The sequence below is a fragment of the Typopeltis vanoorti genome, chromosome 12, assembly GCF_054136105.1.
Source record: "Typopeltis vanoorti isolate ZY-2024b chromosome 12, IOZ_Tvanoo_1.0, whole genome shotgun sequence".
Lineage (NCBI taxonomy): Eukaryota > Metazoa > Arthropoda > Arachnida > Uropygi > Thelyphonidae > Typopeltis > Typopeltis vanoorti.
The window spans coordinates 32992585-33009109 of NC_143560.1; the positions used below are offsets into that span (position 1 = coordinate 32992585).

The 16525-nt window shown below is 36.2% G+C and overlaps 1 protein-coding gene across 2 annotated transcripts in view; it reads left to right on the forward strand.

Moving 5' to 3' along the window:
* Nucleotides 1–16525, forward strand: part of v (Tryptophan 2,3-dioxygenase vermilion) — a 243195-nt gene that overhangs the window by 102010 nt on the left and 124660 nt on the right. For both annotated transcript variants that reach the window (XR_016549167.1, XM_090401607.1), the window contains exon 8: nt 13863–13976. Coding sequence is in view for 1 of the 2 variants with exons in the window: in XM_090401607.1 (XP_090257733.1) it covers nt 13863–13976 (114 nt within the window). In the remaining variant the exon portion in view is untranslated. The remainder of the gene's footprint in view (nt 1–13862; nt 13977–16525) is intronic.

Consider the following 16525-nt stretch of genomic DNA (forward strand, 5'->3'; position numbering starts at 1 on the left):
GCTCCAGGATTTCAGCAACTCAAATCCATCCTTAAGTGTCACAAAAAGATTCCTACAGCAAACCCAATCCATATTATCTGCACTCTCTGATGCATAGGAAAAAAATCGTCCCAAACTCTCTTAGGATTATCGGTTGGAATGCCAACGGTATAAAAAACAAACTATTAGAAATCCAGGAATTTAATAATAGATACAACCCAGATATACTGCTAATTAATGAAACTCACCTGAGGCCTGCTGACACCCTGAAAATCAGAGGGTATCAGATTTACAGAAACGACAGGCTTGGGTATAGAGGTGGAGGTACAGCCACTCTTATCAAAAGCTATATCAATCATCACTCAATAACCAACCCTACTACCACCAACCTCGAAATCACAGGAATCAATGTTCTCACAAACTCAATTGGGAACCTCAAAATTTTTTCTGCTTACAACCCTCCATTAAAGACATTATTGACCTCAGATCTGGATGCCATCCTTGGAGTAAAAGGACCGATCATCATCGCTGGAGACCTCAATGCAAAGCATCCTGCTTGGAACAGTAAATCCACTAACAAAAATGGTCGTATCCTTTCTAGCTACACAGGATTAAACCATGCTGTTGTGGCTGGACCTACCGAACCAACTCATCTCAGTACATCTGGCACTGCTGACATCTTGGATATAGCCATCCTGCAAGACATTAAACTACAGTACAGCCTTACATCACTAAACGAGCTGTCGTCGGATCACAACCCAATTCTACTGCAATTGGGAGAACAAGAATGCCTGTCTCCTCCTCATTCAGGCATATCGTGGGAGAGATTGTCTAAAGCACTTCGGGATCAAATAGGACCCGTCCCACACATATGCACACCAGAAGATGTGGATTCTGCAGTGACTAGCCTCACCCAACAGATTAAGTCCGCTATAATGGTTGCAACCTTCCAGAAACCTGTTCCCAAGCCTGATCGTTTGCCTGAGGACATTATGGACCTGATCAGAGAGAAGAACAGAGCTAGGAAGAGATTTCGTAACACTCGCGCTCCTCAGGATAAGACAGTGCTTAATAGATTGAATGGAGCAGTAAGAGATGCACTTAAAACGCATAGAAACGAAGTTTGGGATAAAAAGTTAGCCTCTATCTCACCTATTGATCACTCTATCTGGGGCCTACTGAGAAACATCAAAAACAAAAACAGATCCCTCCCCCCTATAATCTCAAACCAGGGCCTAATCCACACAGATGCAGATAAGGCAGAAGCCATACTTAAAAATCTTGAGGATCAGTGCAAACCATCTTATAACAACATTGATTTCAATCATCTGTATAAAATCCACAGACAGGTTAGACATGCACTAAACCTCCCGGATACCAGTGCTGATCATATTGCACCCGCATCACCTGTTGAATTATATGATATTATTAAAAAACTTAAGAACAATAAAGCTCCTGGACCAGACAGCATCTCAAACAGGGTGATCAAGCTGCTGCCTCGAAAAGCTATAGTGCATCTGACCAGTATAATAAATGCAATCTTAAGACTTCACTATTTTCCTTCCACCTGGAAACTGGCTGATGTGATTCCTATACATAAGCCAGGCAAAGACCCACACTTACCGCAGAATTATCGTCCAATCAGTCTCATCTCCAACCTGGGTAAGATTGCAGAGAAGGTCATCCTCTCACGACTCCAAACCTCAATAAATGACCTAAACATCCTCCCTAAAGAACAGTTTGGTTTTCGGCAACACCATAGTACTACCCAGCAAATCCATAGAATTGTGGAATATATCATCACCAGCTACAACTGGCGCCAGTACACAGGAGCTGTTTTCCTAGACCTATCTAAAGCATTTGATAAAATCTGGCATTTTGGACTCCTGCACAAACTTATCTCAGCCGGCATCTCACTAAAAATGGTTCATCTAATCCGTTCATATCTTCAGAATAGATCAATGCAAGTTAAAATTAACGGTTCTATATCGTCCCAGCGCCATATCTTTGCTGGAGTGCCACAGGGATCTCTACTGGCTCCATTGCTGTTTTCTGTATACATGTCAGACATCCCTCACAATCCGATGACTTCCATTTTAGCGCTGTATGCGGACGATACGGCAATACTAACCAGATCCCTCAGACCCCACTTCGTTACTAGAAAGCTTCAAGAAAACATTCTAAAGCTGGAGGGTTGGTTCTCTAGGTGGAGATTGGAAGTCAACCCCCTGAAAAGCTCAGCGGTTCTTTTCTCAAAAAGGCCAATGTCTCCTGCAGGAGATGTGTTACTATTCAATACTAAAATTCCCTGGCAGACAGAAACAAATTACCTGGGTGTAATTCTCGACAAAAAGCTATCTTTCAACCAACATATCAAGTCTGCATGTGCAAAAGCATCTAAAGCCATAGCTCAGATTTACCCGCTAATTAATAGAAATAGCAAGCTCAGCAACAGAATCAAATTGCAACTTTACCAGATGACGATTCGTCCCATAATCACCTATGCCTCTCCAGCCTGGAGCCACACCTCTAACGCTAACATTATCAAGATTCAGCGTGTGCAGAACAAGTGCTTGAGAATGATTCTGAACGCCCCGTGGTATGTTAGAAACAGCCAGCTCCATAGAGACACAAATATTCCATATATTCTCTCTTATCTACAATCCTTAGCTTCCAAGTTTTTTCTAAAGACGTCCACACACCCCAATGATTTGATTCAACAAGCTGCAGCATATGAGCCAACGGACATATTCAAATATAGAAGACCAAAAACTATATTAGCCTCCTATAACGATGCATAATCTCCATGCCCATTCAGGGCGAGCAAACTGCTCGTAAATTTTACCCTCACTGTAACCACGACAGATAGCGGGGAATATGAAAAGCATCTTGCTTCACCCTTAAAGACATAAATGTCAATTGTCAATTGTCAATTCTACATATTTATATTCTCTTTCAGAAATAACAAATAAGGTAATAATCCGTAGTTTACATAAAATACATTTAAATATGATAAATACAAATTCTTATAATATATATGCACAGCTTCTTACAACATTAACACAAGAATAAATTGAATGACATTTTAATACACAGTCCTTTCAGTACTAATACATATTCTAGATTAAATAATCAAACAATAATAAACAAACTCAAAGTAATTATATGAATAATAATTTACAAGCAAGAAATTAACATCAAATAATATTTACAAATGTTGCTTAAGTTATGGTAGATTATGTTAAATGTGAATGAAGCATTATAATTCTCAAATATCTTCATTCACAATTTAACAAAATGTTGCAACTTTACAGGAATGATCTCCCTTGTTTTTCCTCTTGTTCTGTCTAAAAAGAATCATAATTGTAAATTATGATTCTTTTTACAATTATTTCTCTATGTTAATATATTATTATGTAGAAAGTTTTTTACCTTGGGTATAATATACGTTAAAAGATACCAAGCAATTTTATAAATAAACCTGGTTTTAATCCATTTCCCAAGTAAGCAAACAGACAAGTAAGTCAAGTTTGCGCCTGCAAGTAGTGGTGACCCTGTACATAGTGCAAGTCTAGGCAACTCATGGTAAAGGTGGAATAAGCTCTGATCACTATTCTTAATATTTACCCTTAATGCAAAGCATATCTCCTGGAGGAGATGTATGATGCTATGTACTAAAGGCAAGGGGGCCACTACCCAGACCGGTTTTGACCTTTAGTGAGGTCTCATCAGTGGGAGCCAGGCTTAGAAATACTAAGATTTAAGTAATACAGAGCTTATAAGTATTTTACCAAAACAAGTAATAATGCAATATTTACCCTTAATGCAAAGCACATCTCCTGGAGGAGATGTGCTTTGCATTAAGGGTAAATATTAAGAATAGTGATCAGAGCTTATTCCACCTTTACCACGAGTTGCCTAGACTTGCACTACGTACGGGATCACCCCTACTTGCAGGTGCAAACTTGACTTACTTGTCTGTTTGCTTACTTGGGAAATGGATTAAAACCAGGTTTATTTATAAAATAGCTTGGTATCTTTAATATATTATTAGTTTTGGTTTCATAACACATATATCGGCACTTGCGGTGTGGCCATTATTTATATTATTATTGTCGAAATGTAAACCATGTGGAATTGATATATTTACCTAGATTCTGATAGTTGTGTTACTTTCAATTTTTTTATTGTAATTTAAAATTATTAAGTATTGTGTTTTGTAAAGACATTCTCGTTATGCTAGTGGAGACGTGTCAGCCATTATATTAACTTCTTGCTTGCCATTTACATGGAGTGTGCATGTAAATGGCAAGCGAGACCATCATATGCTCGCCGAGAAGATTGATGGGTGATTGACAGCTGACAGAGAGAGCATTTGGTATCAGGGTAACGAGGAAAACAAGGGAGAGCTAATGAAAGTTTAAGAACGCAGATCAGAGAAATTTTGTTCTTGGGAAGTTTTTTAAGTTTTACATGACAGTTGGGAAAATATTAATAGAAGATTCCTAAAAGGAATCATAGAACTATGAGTCCTTAAACTTGAGGAGTTGAGACTGTCAACAAGTATTTTGTAAATAAAAGAAGATATTACAGTTGGCATTCTAATTGAATGTTCTAGGAAATGCTGAATGGAAAATTTCATCTTCTGTCTTAAGGACACCGGATTACTATGGGAAAAAGCAATTGGTGAACTTTGAAACTGTAAAGTGGCTTAACATGAACCGCTCTACTCAGATATGTTGTTTATGAAGGGGTAGAGGAAACTTCTTTCTTTTGTACAAAAATTAGTAAATTGTGTGTAAAATAGAACTGCAAGAGGTAAGAATATTTATACTTCAGTGAGATAGGAGAAATAATATTGTATGCAGTATAAAGGAGATAAAAAAGGATCCCATGGAAAGAAAGAAGAAAATTTTATGTTTTTGGAAAGAGCCTAAAATATCTTTATGGAGATGAAATTATTATTATTATTATTTTTATTATTATTCAGGCCTCCATGGAGTCAAAAGGCTCATCATGGGAAGTCCTTCCTAAGAACATAAAGGCTGTCAAGACTCATCGAGGGGAGTTCCCCCCCTAAGAAACACAAAGTCTATCATACCACTCCTTAAACTCATTGACCGTTCTCGCTCTCACCACTCCATGGTTCAACCACCCTCCATGCAAAGAAACCACTCCTCACCCTCTTGCTCACAGTTTCCTTTCGTAACTTTCAGGGATGGCCTCTTGTCATCACTCCTTCCCGCTGTTTAACCAAGCGAAAGAACTCCCCAGTGTCAACCCTGTAACCACCTCTCAACAGTTTAAAAGTCTCAATCATATCACCTCTCCTTCTTCTATCCACCAAACTCTGTACACATTCCCTCAGCTGATCCTCATAACCAAAATTGTACAGTCCTGAAACCATCTTTGTCATCCGTCTTTGTACCCTAAAATAAACAATCTCTAAACATGTCCATTGAAAAATCTCCCCAGCATCCATCTGGTGAATATTTCTGGTAAAATAAATCCAAATCCGAATAAACAAAAAATACACCAAAATAAAGTTTTAAAAAAATCTCATAAAAAATACTTGACCATCATAGCCTCAACTTAAATGTTAATGCTGTATACACACCAGTGAAATTTATCTAAACCCGAATAAACAAAAAAATACACCAAAATAAAGTTTTAAAAAAATCTCATAAAAAAATACTTGACCATTATAGCCTCAACTTAAATGTTAATACTGTATGCACACCAGTGAAATTTATCCAAACCTAAGTTGTCATTTCTTAAAATACCTCAGCTGGCATTCACAAATTCTGCATGATTCCATCTTAAGAAAGGCAGTATCATGTGCATTTGTCATCCCATTCTAGAGATGGCTAAACCTAGAATCTCATATTTATGATCTACTTTGCCCAAAATTGTGCCTTATTACACTCTGTTGCTATCGTTTGCTGCCTTTACCTTCCAATTTTGATAATCACTTTGGTTATATATCTTTGAAGGTTGGTTTTCTGTAATCAAGTGTGATCATCTTCATTAGATAATTCAGCTTCAAACTGAATATTCATAATTCACGCTAGCTTCCGTAACTTCACAGATCAAGTAAGATGTCCAAGTATTTGCTGTTAGTAACAATGTAACACAAATTGTATCTTTGTTTGTAACACACATTGTTGTGTTTTCCACAACTCCCCCCCACTCCCTTCATAGCAGAGATTATGTTCCTTTCATTCCTTATATCCAGGCCACGTCTGAAAAGCTAACAAAAATCCTAAAAATATATGACCTGACTACCTGTTACAAACCATATAAGAAATTGGCATCCCTTATCCACTCCACCAAAGACCAGCCACTTCCCCTAGACCTACTTGGAGTATACTAGGTCCCTTGCAGTTTAAATTATCCTTCTACAGCCAAACAGGCAGGACAGCTAATATCAGGATATCCGAACACAAAGACTACATCCGGTTTCACCAATACAGCCACTCAGGATTTGCAGACCATGCACTAGATACCTACAACAGAATACGCTGGAAGAAAGCCACTTTACTACACTGCAGCAAATATAAATATGAAAGATTATTCTTGGAATCAGCCTCGGCTCTAAAAAACTTCCCAAACCTCAACAAATTTGGGTGCATGAGACTGCCCCAAATTTGGGAAGTGTGCATCCTAAGAACATCAGCCCAACAGCCAAGACAACCCAATTTAGCCCACTACAGGGGGGGGGGAGCATCTTTAGGACTCTAGGACAAATGGGAGTTGCCTTCTTCAGTCTCATTTGCTCATCATTAGTGCCTGCATGCACATATCATAGTTTTATTCCCAAAAGATGGCAACATTACATTGCCGAAATATTGGAAGGTATTAATTAAAGTTTTTTAATTAATATTTTAATATACGTTGTCATTTGCTGAAAAATTTAAAGTCAAATAGAGAATGTCATCAATGGCAAACTTCTTCACTTCATGGAAGCTCCCCTAATTAGCGACTAATATGAATTTTACCACTCTTGTTCTACAGAAAATTTGGACACAAGCCATGAAAATGTTTAGGGAAATTCACATGTTCATTGACATTTATAATGCATTTGATCCTGTTTGGCATTGAGGCCTCCTTACCAAGCTACCATCTTATGAACTGCCCTTTGCAATTGGACTGTCTCATTTAAGGTCAGATTTCTTTTCTTGGTTCTTCTTTACACCTTATTTAACATTTCCTGGTGTACACATGTTATATTCATAGTCTGCTCAGTCTCATAGACTTGGTTTTCTTTACCATTCAAGACACTACTTCTCATCTATATACCTTTTATATAAATCCCACATCTACCCAACATTAGTATATGACACTAAAATTCTCAAAATGCATACTTAAAAAGCTATATTTGCTTACTTATAGACTAGTGGTTATTATTACCTTGGAAGTAATCCCCTTGCACATCAGTGCATTTAGTTAGATGATGCTGAGATTGTTCAAAACATTACTGGACCTCCTCTTCTAAAATGTTATTTATTACTGTCATCACATAACATTGTCAGAAATATCAGAAAATCTGTGTCCTTTCAAGACATTCTTCAGTTTTGGTAACAACCAAAACTCACAAGAAATTCAGGTTGGTGAATACACAATATTGATCCAATTTTGTGATTGACTTTTTAGCCAGAAACTCACAGATATGTGTAGCATCATATGCAGGGCCATTGTTGTGATAGATGATCCAGTTCCCAAATCATCTGGAAAAATCTCCTTCACTGTTTCTCTGTCTAAATTTAATTCTTCTGCCACTACCCATACATTTAATCATCTTCCTATTCCTCTTTAAACCTCTTATGCCACACAAATACAGGGGCGCACCAGCCATATGTGCAATGTGTGCGACTCACACAGGCACCAGGATAGTAAAGGCGCCAAAGATTTGGTATGATATTTTAAATAAAGTGAATTTTGTCAGCAAAATACTGCAGTCTTCATCTATGAATCTCCAACTTACTTAGATGCATTGAATGATCTAAATCAATTTTTAAATTATTATAGGTGACGAAACTTTAAAAGAAATTGTAGAAACTAAAATTAATTGCAGCAAAATTTGACGCAGAATCTGTATTTTGTAGTAGTAGACTACTAAGGCGACATAAAAAGACAACCCAATTTGATTACGAACATGAAAATGAAAATATAGTAGATCCTGAAATTTCATTTAAAATAATTTTTTTTCTCTGCATAATAGATCAAATATTACAATCTTTGAAGGAAAGATTTACTTTATTAAAAGAATATATGAATTCATTTCAGCTTTTGTATTTGTTAAGTACTTCACGAAATAAAGAATATTTATTATCTTGTAAAAAAGTTACGACAAAAATTAACACATGAGAATCATTCAGACATTGACACAGATGATTTATACGAAGAAATTTTACACTATCAACCATTTATTTCTAATTTTAAAAACGATATATATCAGATAATTCAGTATATTTATTCAAACTTTACAATTGCTCTTCGGATTCTTTTGTCATTACCGGTATCTGTAGCATCTGCGGAACGGTCCTTTTCTAAACTTAAAATTATTAAATAATACTTGTGCTCCACAGTGGTACAAGACAGACTTTCAAATCTTGCCATTATATCAATAGAGTCAGATATTTTGGATCAACTTGATATACATGATATTATATTCAAGAATTTTCATTAATGAAAACTAGAAAAGTTCAATTCACTAAGTGATTTTTCTTTCTGTTTAAATATTTATTTAACTATTTCTTTACCCAATAATGTTTAATATGTTCCTATTTTATATACTTGTAAGTTACTGTTATTTATTTATCTTATTATTTACTTTATTTTTTTTTTCAAATTATTTTTGTTGTTTTTGTACCCTTCTTGTATGTTTATTGTTTTTTTTATAAATTTTTTTTGTAATTTCTGCTTTTTGTTCAATAAACTTATAATTAATATATTTTGTATTTCATTTTAACTCACTGATACATTTTTATAAAGTGATTTTTTATTGGGGGAGGAGTATAGGGGTGCCAACTAAAATTTTGCACACAGGCGCCGGACACTACTGCCGCGACTCTTTCATGGCATCTTTGCCATAAGCCACTTTAAATATGTCTTGAATGCCACTTGCCCTTTTGCCTGACTTTACACAAAATGTGATGTTAATGCACCACTCCAAATCCCTTTTACTCATTTTTTTCTGCTCAAAGTGACACACGTTATGCAAGTTCTATCATATGACTCAACAAATGTGTGATAGTATGAGGCCATTCTAGGATTTTGCCTACCCTGTATTGTTCTCACATTTGTGGTATTGCACCAAAACCTACCTAAAAATGCTTGTTGATATCCAGTAGAAGGCATTCCTGTTTGATAGATGACTTCCTTTCTTCAATGACTTTTCTATAGGTATTTTCATGGGTGCTGTTTCAGATCACTTGTTCTACTCTCTTTCTCTTTCACATCATATAACATATCTTGCATATATATTTCTATCATAAGAAATGTGATTGGCAAGAGAGATTGACAAAATCGCACTTCTCAAGTGCAACAAGTAATGATGTTAGTGAGGCTATTAGAGCCAAAAGGGTAAAGTGAGAGTTGATCATTTTGGATGGATTGAATGATTTGAAAGAAGAGAAGTATGGTATGAGAGAGGACATGAAAGAATTACTGGAAATAGCAAAAGAAAAGAGTGAAAGAGTTAAGATAGTGAGTGTTGCCACAATATGACAGGGTAAAGGTGAGAATGAGGACCATAACAGCAAATGACTCGATACACAGGTTTTGCAGGAGGAATAACGTGGAGTTTGTGAATGTGTGGAGTGAGTTTGATGGGCGAAAGGACTTATGTAAGAAGGATGGTTTCCATCTGAATGGATTTGGTGTTCAGAGTCTGGAAAAAGTGCTATTGAATGAAGTGAAATTGGATGTGCAAAATCAGGAAAACTAGAGGGGTGGGAAAGCTGTGGAGTGGATATGCAGACATCAGTGAGGCAGTTGAGTGTAAGAATGTGTATAAAAGTTAGTACCACTGGTAACAAACCAGAATGTGATAGTTAGTATAAAGCATCAGGATAGCAGTGGGCCTAAGGGTCCTTTGCACTTTATGTACACTAATGCCAGGAGCATTCGGAACAAGCAGGAGGAATATTTGGCATTGGTTCATTTCTGCCACAGGTTATTGGCATTAGTGAGATGTGGACTTATAGAAGATGATATAGTATAGTTAGTAGGACAGAATGTGAATGGTATAGTGTTTTAAGGGAGGATACAGAGAAAAAAATGGAGGGGGGGGAGTGTTATTGATGATAGCTGATGAACTGAAACCAAATATAATAGAGTTCAACTACAGACCAGTAAAAATAGCACATTTGAGGCTATCTGGTGGGATATAGAGGTGAGCAGAACAAAATATACAGTTGGATGCTTCTGTAGACCAGGAGATGGAAAAGATGATGGAGATAGTGTGCATTGGCAAAGAAGCTCAATGACTGGAGGGCAGATAATTATTATGGGGGATTTCAACTATGGGAACATACATTGCAAGGAGGAGAGGACACATGGGAGGAAGGAAACGGAATTTATTCAGTTACTAAGGGATAATTACCTGAGACAGCATGTGATGGAATATATTAGGCGAGAGTGCTCGATCTAGTAATTGCATCTGAGAATTTGTCTGTAACCATTATGACCATTGCTGCCAATTGGTGAGGGTGATCATGTGGTCTTGACCTGGGAGGTGGCTAAATGTGTGGAATATATGTGGATTTTCAGGGCCGGTAAGTATGACAAGTTTAGGAGACTGCTTGGATCAATGCCATGGCATGTAAAACTGCAAGGACTGGATGTTGATCGTGCATGGAAAGTGGTAAAGGAGTGTTTGAGGGAAATAATGGTAGACTGCATACTGCATACCTAGAGTCAGGAGAGTAAATCAAGTGTAGTTAAATGAATGAATATCATCATTAAGCTGGAGCTGCAAAAAAGGAAAAATTGTGGGAAATTCAAGGAGAAAGGTGACCAACAGGCACATGCACAGTACAAAGCACAGGCCAGAAGGGTAACCAATGTGGTAAGAAAAGCAAAAGCAGAGTATGAAATACTCTGTATACACTTCACAGTAGCACCTAGAACTGTTAATAAACTGGATGTTATATACCACACAGAAAAAGGCATTAAGTTGCTTCCAAATAATATAGCTGATAAAATTTGTTTAGAAACCAGCAATGTTTTGAATAAAAAGAAAACCATATGTAGCAATCTTACAAAAACAAAACTAGCAACAATCAAGTCATTAAAAGCTAATCAAGACATAATTATAACAAAATCGGACAAAGGTAATGGAACAGTCTTCTTTAACAGATCAACTTACATCAATGCAGATGAATCAATTAGTCTCCAATAACAGCACCTATCAGCTTGTGAACTATAATCCGACAAACAGGATAAAGAAAAAACTGTGAAATTACTTAAGTCTGTCACTTCTTGGCTGTCAGACACTGTTAAAAAACTTATACCCCATTATGTCCATTCTCCCAGAATATATGGTGCTCCCAAGGCGTACAAACATAATGCTCCACTTCGGCTAATAGTTGAGGGAATAGACGTCCCTAATTATCACCTAGCCAAGAAATTAGCTTCAACACTCAAGGAGTTGGTAGGTCATTTCCCCTCCTATATAAAGAACACACAGCACTTTATAAACAAAATTAAAAACATAACACTCAACAAAGATAATTAATTAGTCAGTTTTGACGTTTCTGCCCTTTTCACAAATGTCCCAATCAGTGACACAATTCTTCTCCTACAGAAAAATTTTCCTCCTGACATTACGGCTCTCTTTGTCCACATACTACGTTCTGGTTACTTTATGTGGCAAAATAAATTTTACCTACAAAAAGAAGGTACAGCCATGGGCTCACCTCTATCCACCCCTAATTGCTAACTTTTATATGAAAGCTTTTGAGCAACGTGCTCTTGATTCCTTTACTCTAAAACCTACAGTTTGGCTTAGATATGTTGACAATGTTTTCGTTATCTGGCCACCAAACGTTAAACACATTCCTTAGCCACCTGAACAAACAACACGAGCACATACGATTCACTATTGAAATTGAAAATCAGAACTCGCTCCCTTTCCTGGATACACTAGTCACACGTCTTCCCTCAGGCTGTCTATCCTTCACTGTTTACTGCAAGCCTACATATATTGGCCAATATATATACATGCTAACTTATATCACCACCCTTCACAAAAATTTGGAGTCATTAACGTCCTCAAAAACAGAGCTATAACAATTTGCTCTAATGAACAAGCTCTTAAACATGAATTAAAAATTATTAGCAATACATTTATAAATAATGGCTATAGCAAACATACTACTAATAAAGTTCTTCATAAAACTTCATGAAAAAACAATATAGATTACCAGTAAAACCATAGCTATCCCATATATTAAAGGGTTATCAGAAAAAATTAATAGAATCCTACACCATTATAATCTTAATGCCACTTTTAAACCACCTTTAAAATTAAAATATTCAACTCCTCTAAGGATCCTCTCCCCCCCCCCCCCCCCCCCCCCCCCCCACTGGCACATCCTGAGTTCATTGCATCTATTGCACCTGTAACTTATCTTATATTGGGGAAACTGGACGTACAATCCCTGTCCGTAAAAAAAAAACAAAAGACACATTAAATTTAACAATTTTGGTGAAGCAGGCCTCTCAGATCAAGCTCTTAACATCCTACACCAAATTGGAAAAGTACCTGCTTGTTACATCATACAAAAACCTGGTATGAAAATTTAAAGAAGCCTGTGAAAATTTGATTAACTACCCTAATCTTAACAATAATGGTGGCATAAAAATCCGAAGAATCTGGATGGCACACATTCAGCCACTTAGTTTCCAGCAAATCCTGACTTTAGGACTCTAAGCAATTTTTCAGCTTTTATTGGCCACTATCCATACCAGTTGGTTGTAATTTATATGTATACTTATATAAGTAGTTTTTTTTATTATTTATTATTTATTAATTTTTTTTCTTTTTTGTAAACATGTTGCTTTCCAGCTTAATTTAATTTTGTAACCTAATAGATAATAATAATAATAATAATAGGACTCTAGCTGTGATGTAGTAAGGGTTTTTTTTCCCACCAGAGGTCAGGTCAATAGTTGTAACAGTTGGTCAGTAACTTTAGCATGCTGTGTAGATTGTAATGCATCTTGTTTCTTTGTATATATTGTGCATACTCCATGATGACCTTTATATGAAGGTCAAAACATTGAGCATTTATTTTGGTTTATATTAAACTAAAGTTTTACTCATGGTAGTTGTTTCCATAATTTTCATGATGTAAATAGAGATCCTGTTTATCAATCATTAGAAGTAAATTAATCAAGCAATTTTATCTTAATAACTAGTTGATTTTGTGCTGTAAATTTATACAATAGGGCTCATTATTAAAAAAACGTTATTTAAAAGGCTTACTAATTTCTCATTAATAAGCCTTTTAATCACCAGCTTATGTCTACATTTCATTGCAGCTGTTAATAATAATAATAATATTAAAACATTTGTTATACAGTAATCCCTTAATTTTACAACCACACTGGAGAGTAATTTGCTGGTCAGATAATTGAAGGGTTGGCTAATTGAAGGTATGAATACATGGTACTATACAAGAAATCATTTGACACTCTAGTCAGCTCAAGGGTCAGTTAACTGAAGGTTTGATAAATGAGAGATCACTGTATCATCTTTTCTGACCATTGTAATCTCTTATTATAATGGACTTCTACTCTGTTTACACCTTTATGCATCAGTCATAAAATTCCAAAAGTTAAATAATTTTAACATGAATTTTTTATTACTTTTTCAGGAACAGCGAGTGAATTATGGCAAAAACAATTATTTGAAAGTTTTCCAAGACCCTTCAGTTATTGAGATTGTACAACAATCTGAGAAAGAGCCATCCCTCTGTGAGATGATCCAGGTAATATCTAATAATCTTTTTTTTTTAATAAAAATTTCATCTTTTTCTTTAGTAGCAGTCTCACTGTATACAATACAAGGCTGACTACAAAAGATTTTAGAATTTTCACCTATATGTTAAAATGGAGGATCCATCCATATTTTATAGCCAAATATAGGAAGAAACTTAGAGAGTTTATGAGAATATAACCTTCGGCATCAGAGTTGCCTTGGCTTTCACTACTGAAAAAAAACAGAAGTTCTGCCCAGGAGCCTGTATGTTCACATTTTATTAGTGCTTAAATTACCTTCTTTTTTTTTTCCCCCACTGGCCTGACAGCTGTTTGAAAATATTAGTTCTCAACAGAATCCAAGCGGGAAACAAAATGTTCAAAGTTCACAAGTTTCAAAAACTTGGAATGAGTGAGCTTTAAAAGGCAACTGTCCAGTAGCTACAAATCTATTGGTGCCTCAAAGGAGTCACTGTCTCAAGTAGATGCAAATTAATTAGTGCTCAAAAGGATTACTCTCTGGAATCTGAAAAACTCCACCCAAAAACTGAGCCAAACCTCACCCCAGCATAACCAGAGGAGAGAACTGTCACTGTGCTTAACCTTGATCAATTAAGTAGCAGAAAAACCTGCCAGTGTGTGTGTGGGCAGGCCTGTTGTCAGGAACCAGGTAGAATTCTTAAGATGGCAAAACCCTGTTATTCAGTACCATCGCTTTTGACCTTTCACTGAATTGATTTGGATTGGTAGCTGCTTGTGAAGAGTACTTTAGAGCAGGATGCTGAAGAAATGTAAGAATATCAGGAATGTCAGCCTCAGCAAAATCATGAGTTCCTAATGTTCCAAAATCATGCATAAACATTTATTTTGGATAATTTGGAGCTTCTTGATGTTGGAGGGTGTGTGACTGCACACTGGCAATCGATATGTCAGTATTGGCCTGATGACTGCTTTGTAAATAAGTAATTTGTTGTCTGAACTTAACTGACTACATCTGTTGATCAGTATAATTGGGTCATTGCTTTATTTGTCTTGGTGTAAATATAAGATATATAGAACTTGATAAAAGACTCCAAAATGGAGTCTTTTATCAAGTTCTATTCCCAGATATTTGACTTCTAGTTTCCATAGGATCTGAATTATGAGATGATGTTTTTCTTCTTGTAAATAAAACTGGATAACTTTTTTCAGCATTTACGTCAATTCTCCACTTCCAAAACCACAATTCAAGATCAGTGGCTGCATTTTGTAGATATTTGGTTATTAGTTTCAGGCAGAATGACCTGGTAAGAATTGCAGTGTTATCTGCATAATAAGCAGATATGGTGGAATCCATATGGGGGATATCGGCCATATAAAATGAAAATAGCAAAGAAGATAGTAGTTTCAGTACCATAGTTATCCTATATTAGAAAATTAAATTCATCTTAAGTGAACTCTTGGTAGGCAATTTGAATAAGCTAGAAGTGTGTGAAAAGGATAATGGCTTCATGTTGGAGGTTTAATGGATATTGACAGCACTAGGAAAGGATTAAAAACTAATTTTAATGCTTCCAATGTCTTGTCTCAGTCTGAGTCATCTTCAAGGAGTACAAATAACACTTATAACACACACACACACACACACACACACACACACACACACACACACACACACACACACACACCTTCAGAAGGATTTCAGAAATACCATCACCTGGGGCATATCAGAAAAAATAGGCCAGGCTTTAAAAAAGTACAACCTCTACACAGTTTTTAAGCCCCACTGGAAACTTGTTAATCTTATCTGTTCTACCAAAGATCAGCTCTCTCTTCTCTCAATGCTTGGAGTATATAAAGTAAGTGTCAACCAAAAGAGTTTGGTTGTCTGTTGCCAAAGCTGTTTTCTTCATCTTCCTCTTTCTTGTGTTCATTAATTGGTCTGTAGAGAGCAAAAGCCCTGAATTTTTTATTATGTGACACCTCCAAGGAGTTACAGGACTCATCACAGGAGGGACCTCTAGTTCAATCTTTAATCCTTCAACTACACACACAACTCATCACCTTTACTACTCATTCCTCCAACTACACACAACGAATGCCATCTACTGAATACAACAACAACCACCACAAAAGTATTTTTTTGTCTGTGAATTGCATGTGATATCCATGGCCCATTTGTCTGTATGTAAAATGAAAAATCTTAAGTTTCTGCGAGAAAAAAATCCTGCTGCATCTGTATGCGAACAGCTAGCTCACTTTTAGTTGGAAAAACCTATATAAAGATTTTTCTCATAATGATGAGAATCAAACTCGGGTCTTTTCCAGTCAAAGGGCACAATGTCCCATTGTTTTTCCATTTGCACTACGGGAAGTCCTATGATGATATTAATTAATGTTGAGTAGTGATGTCCCATTTATGGGCACCATATATATAAATATGGCTTGACTGGTGGCTTTGTATAGACAAATTTTGGTATTTGTGGTGGAGATTGGTTTCCAGATATTAATTACACTTTTATGGAATTGAAGAGTTTTGTGCTTTCTTTTCACTATGTCAGAGTATTGATGTTGGAACCAT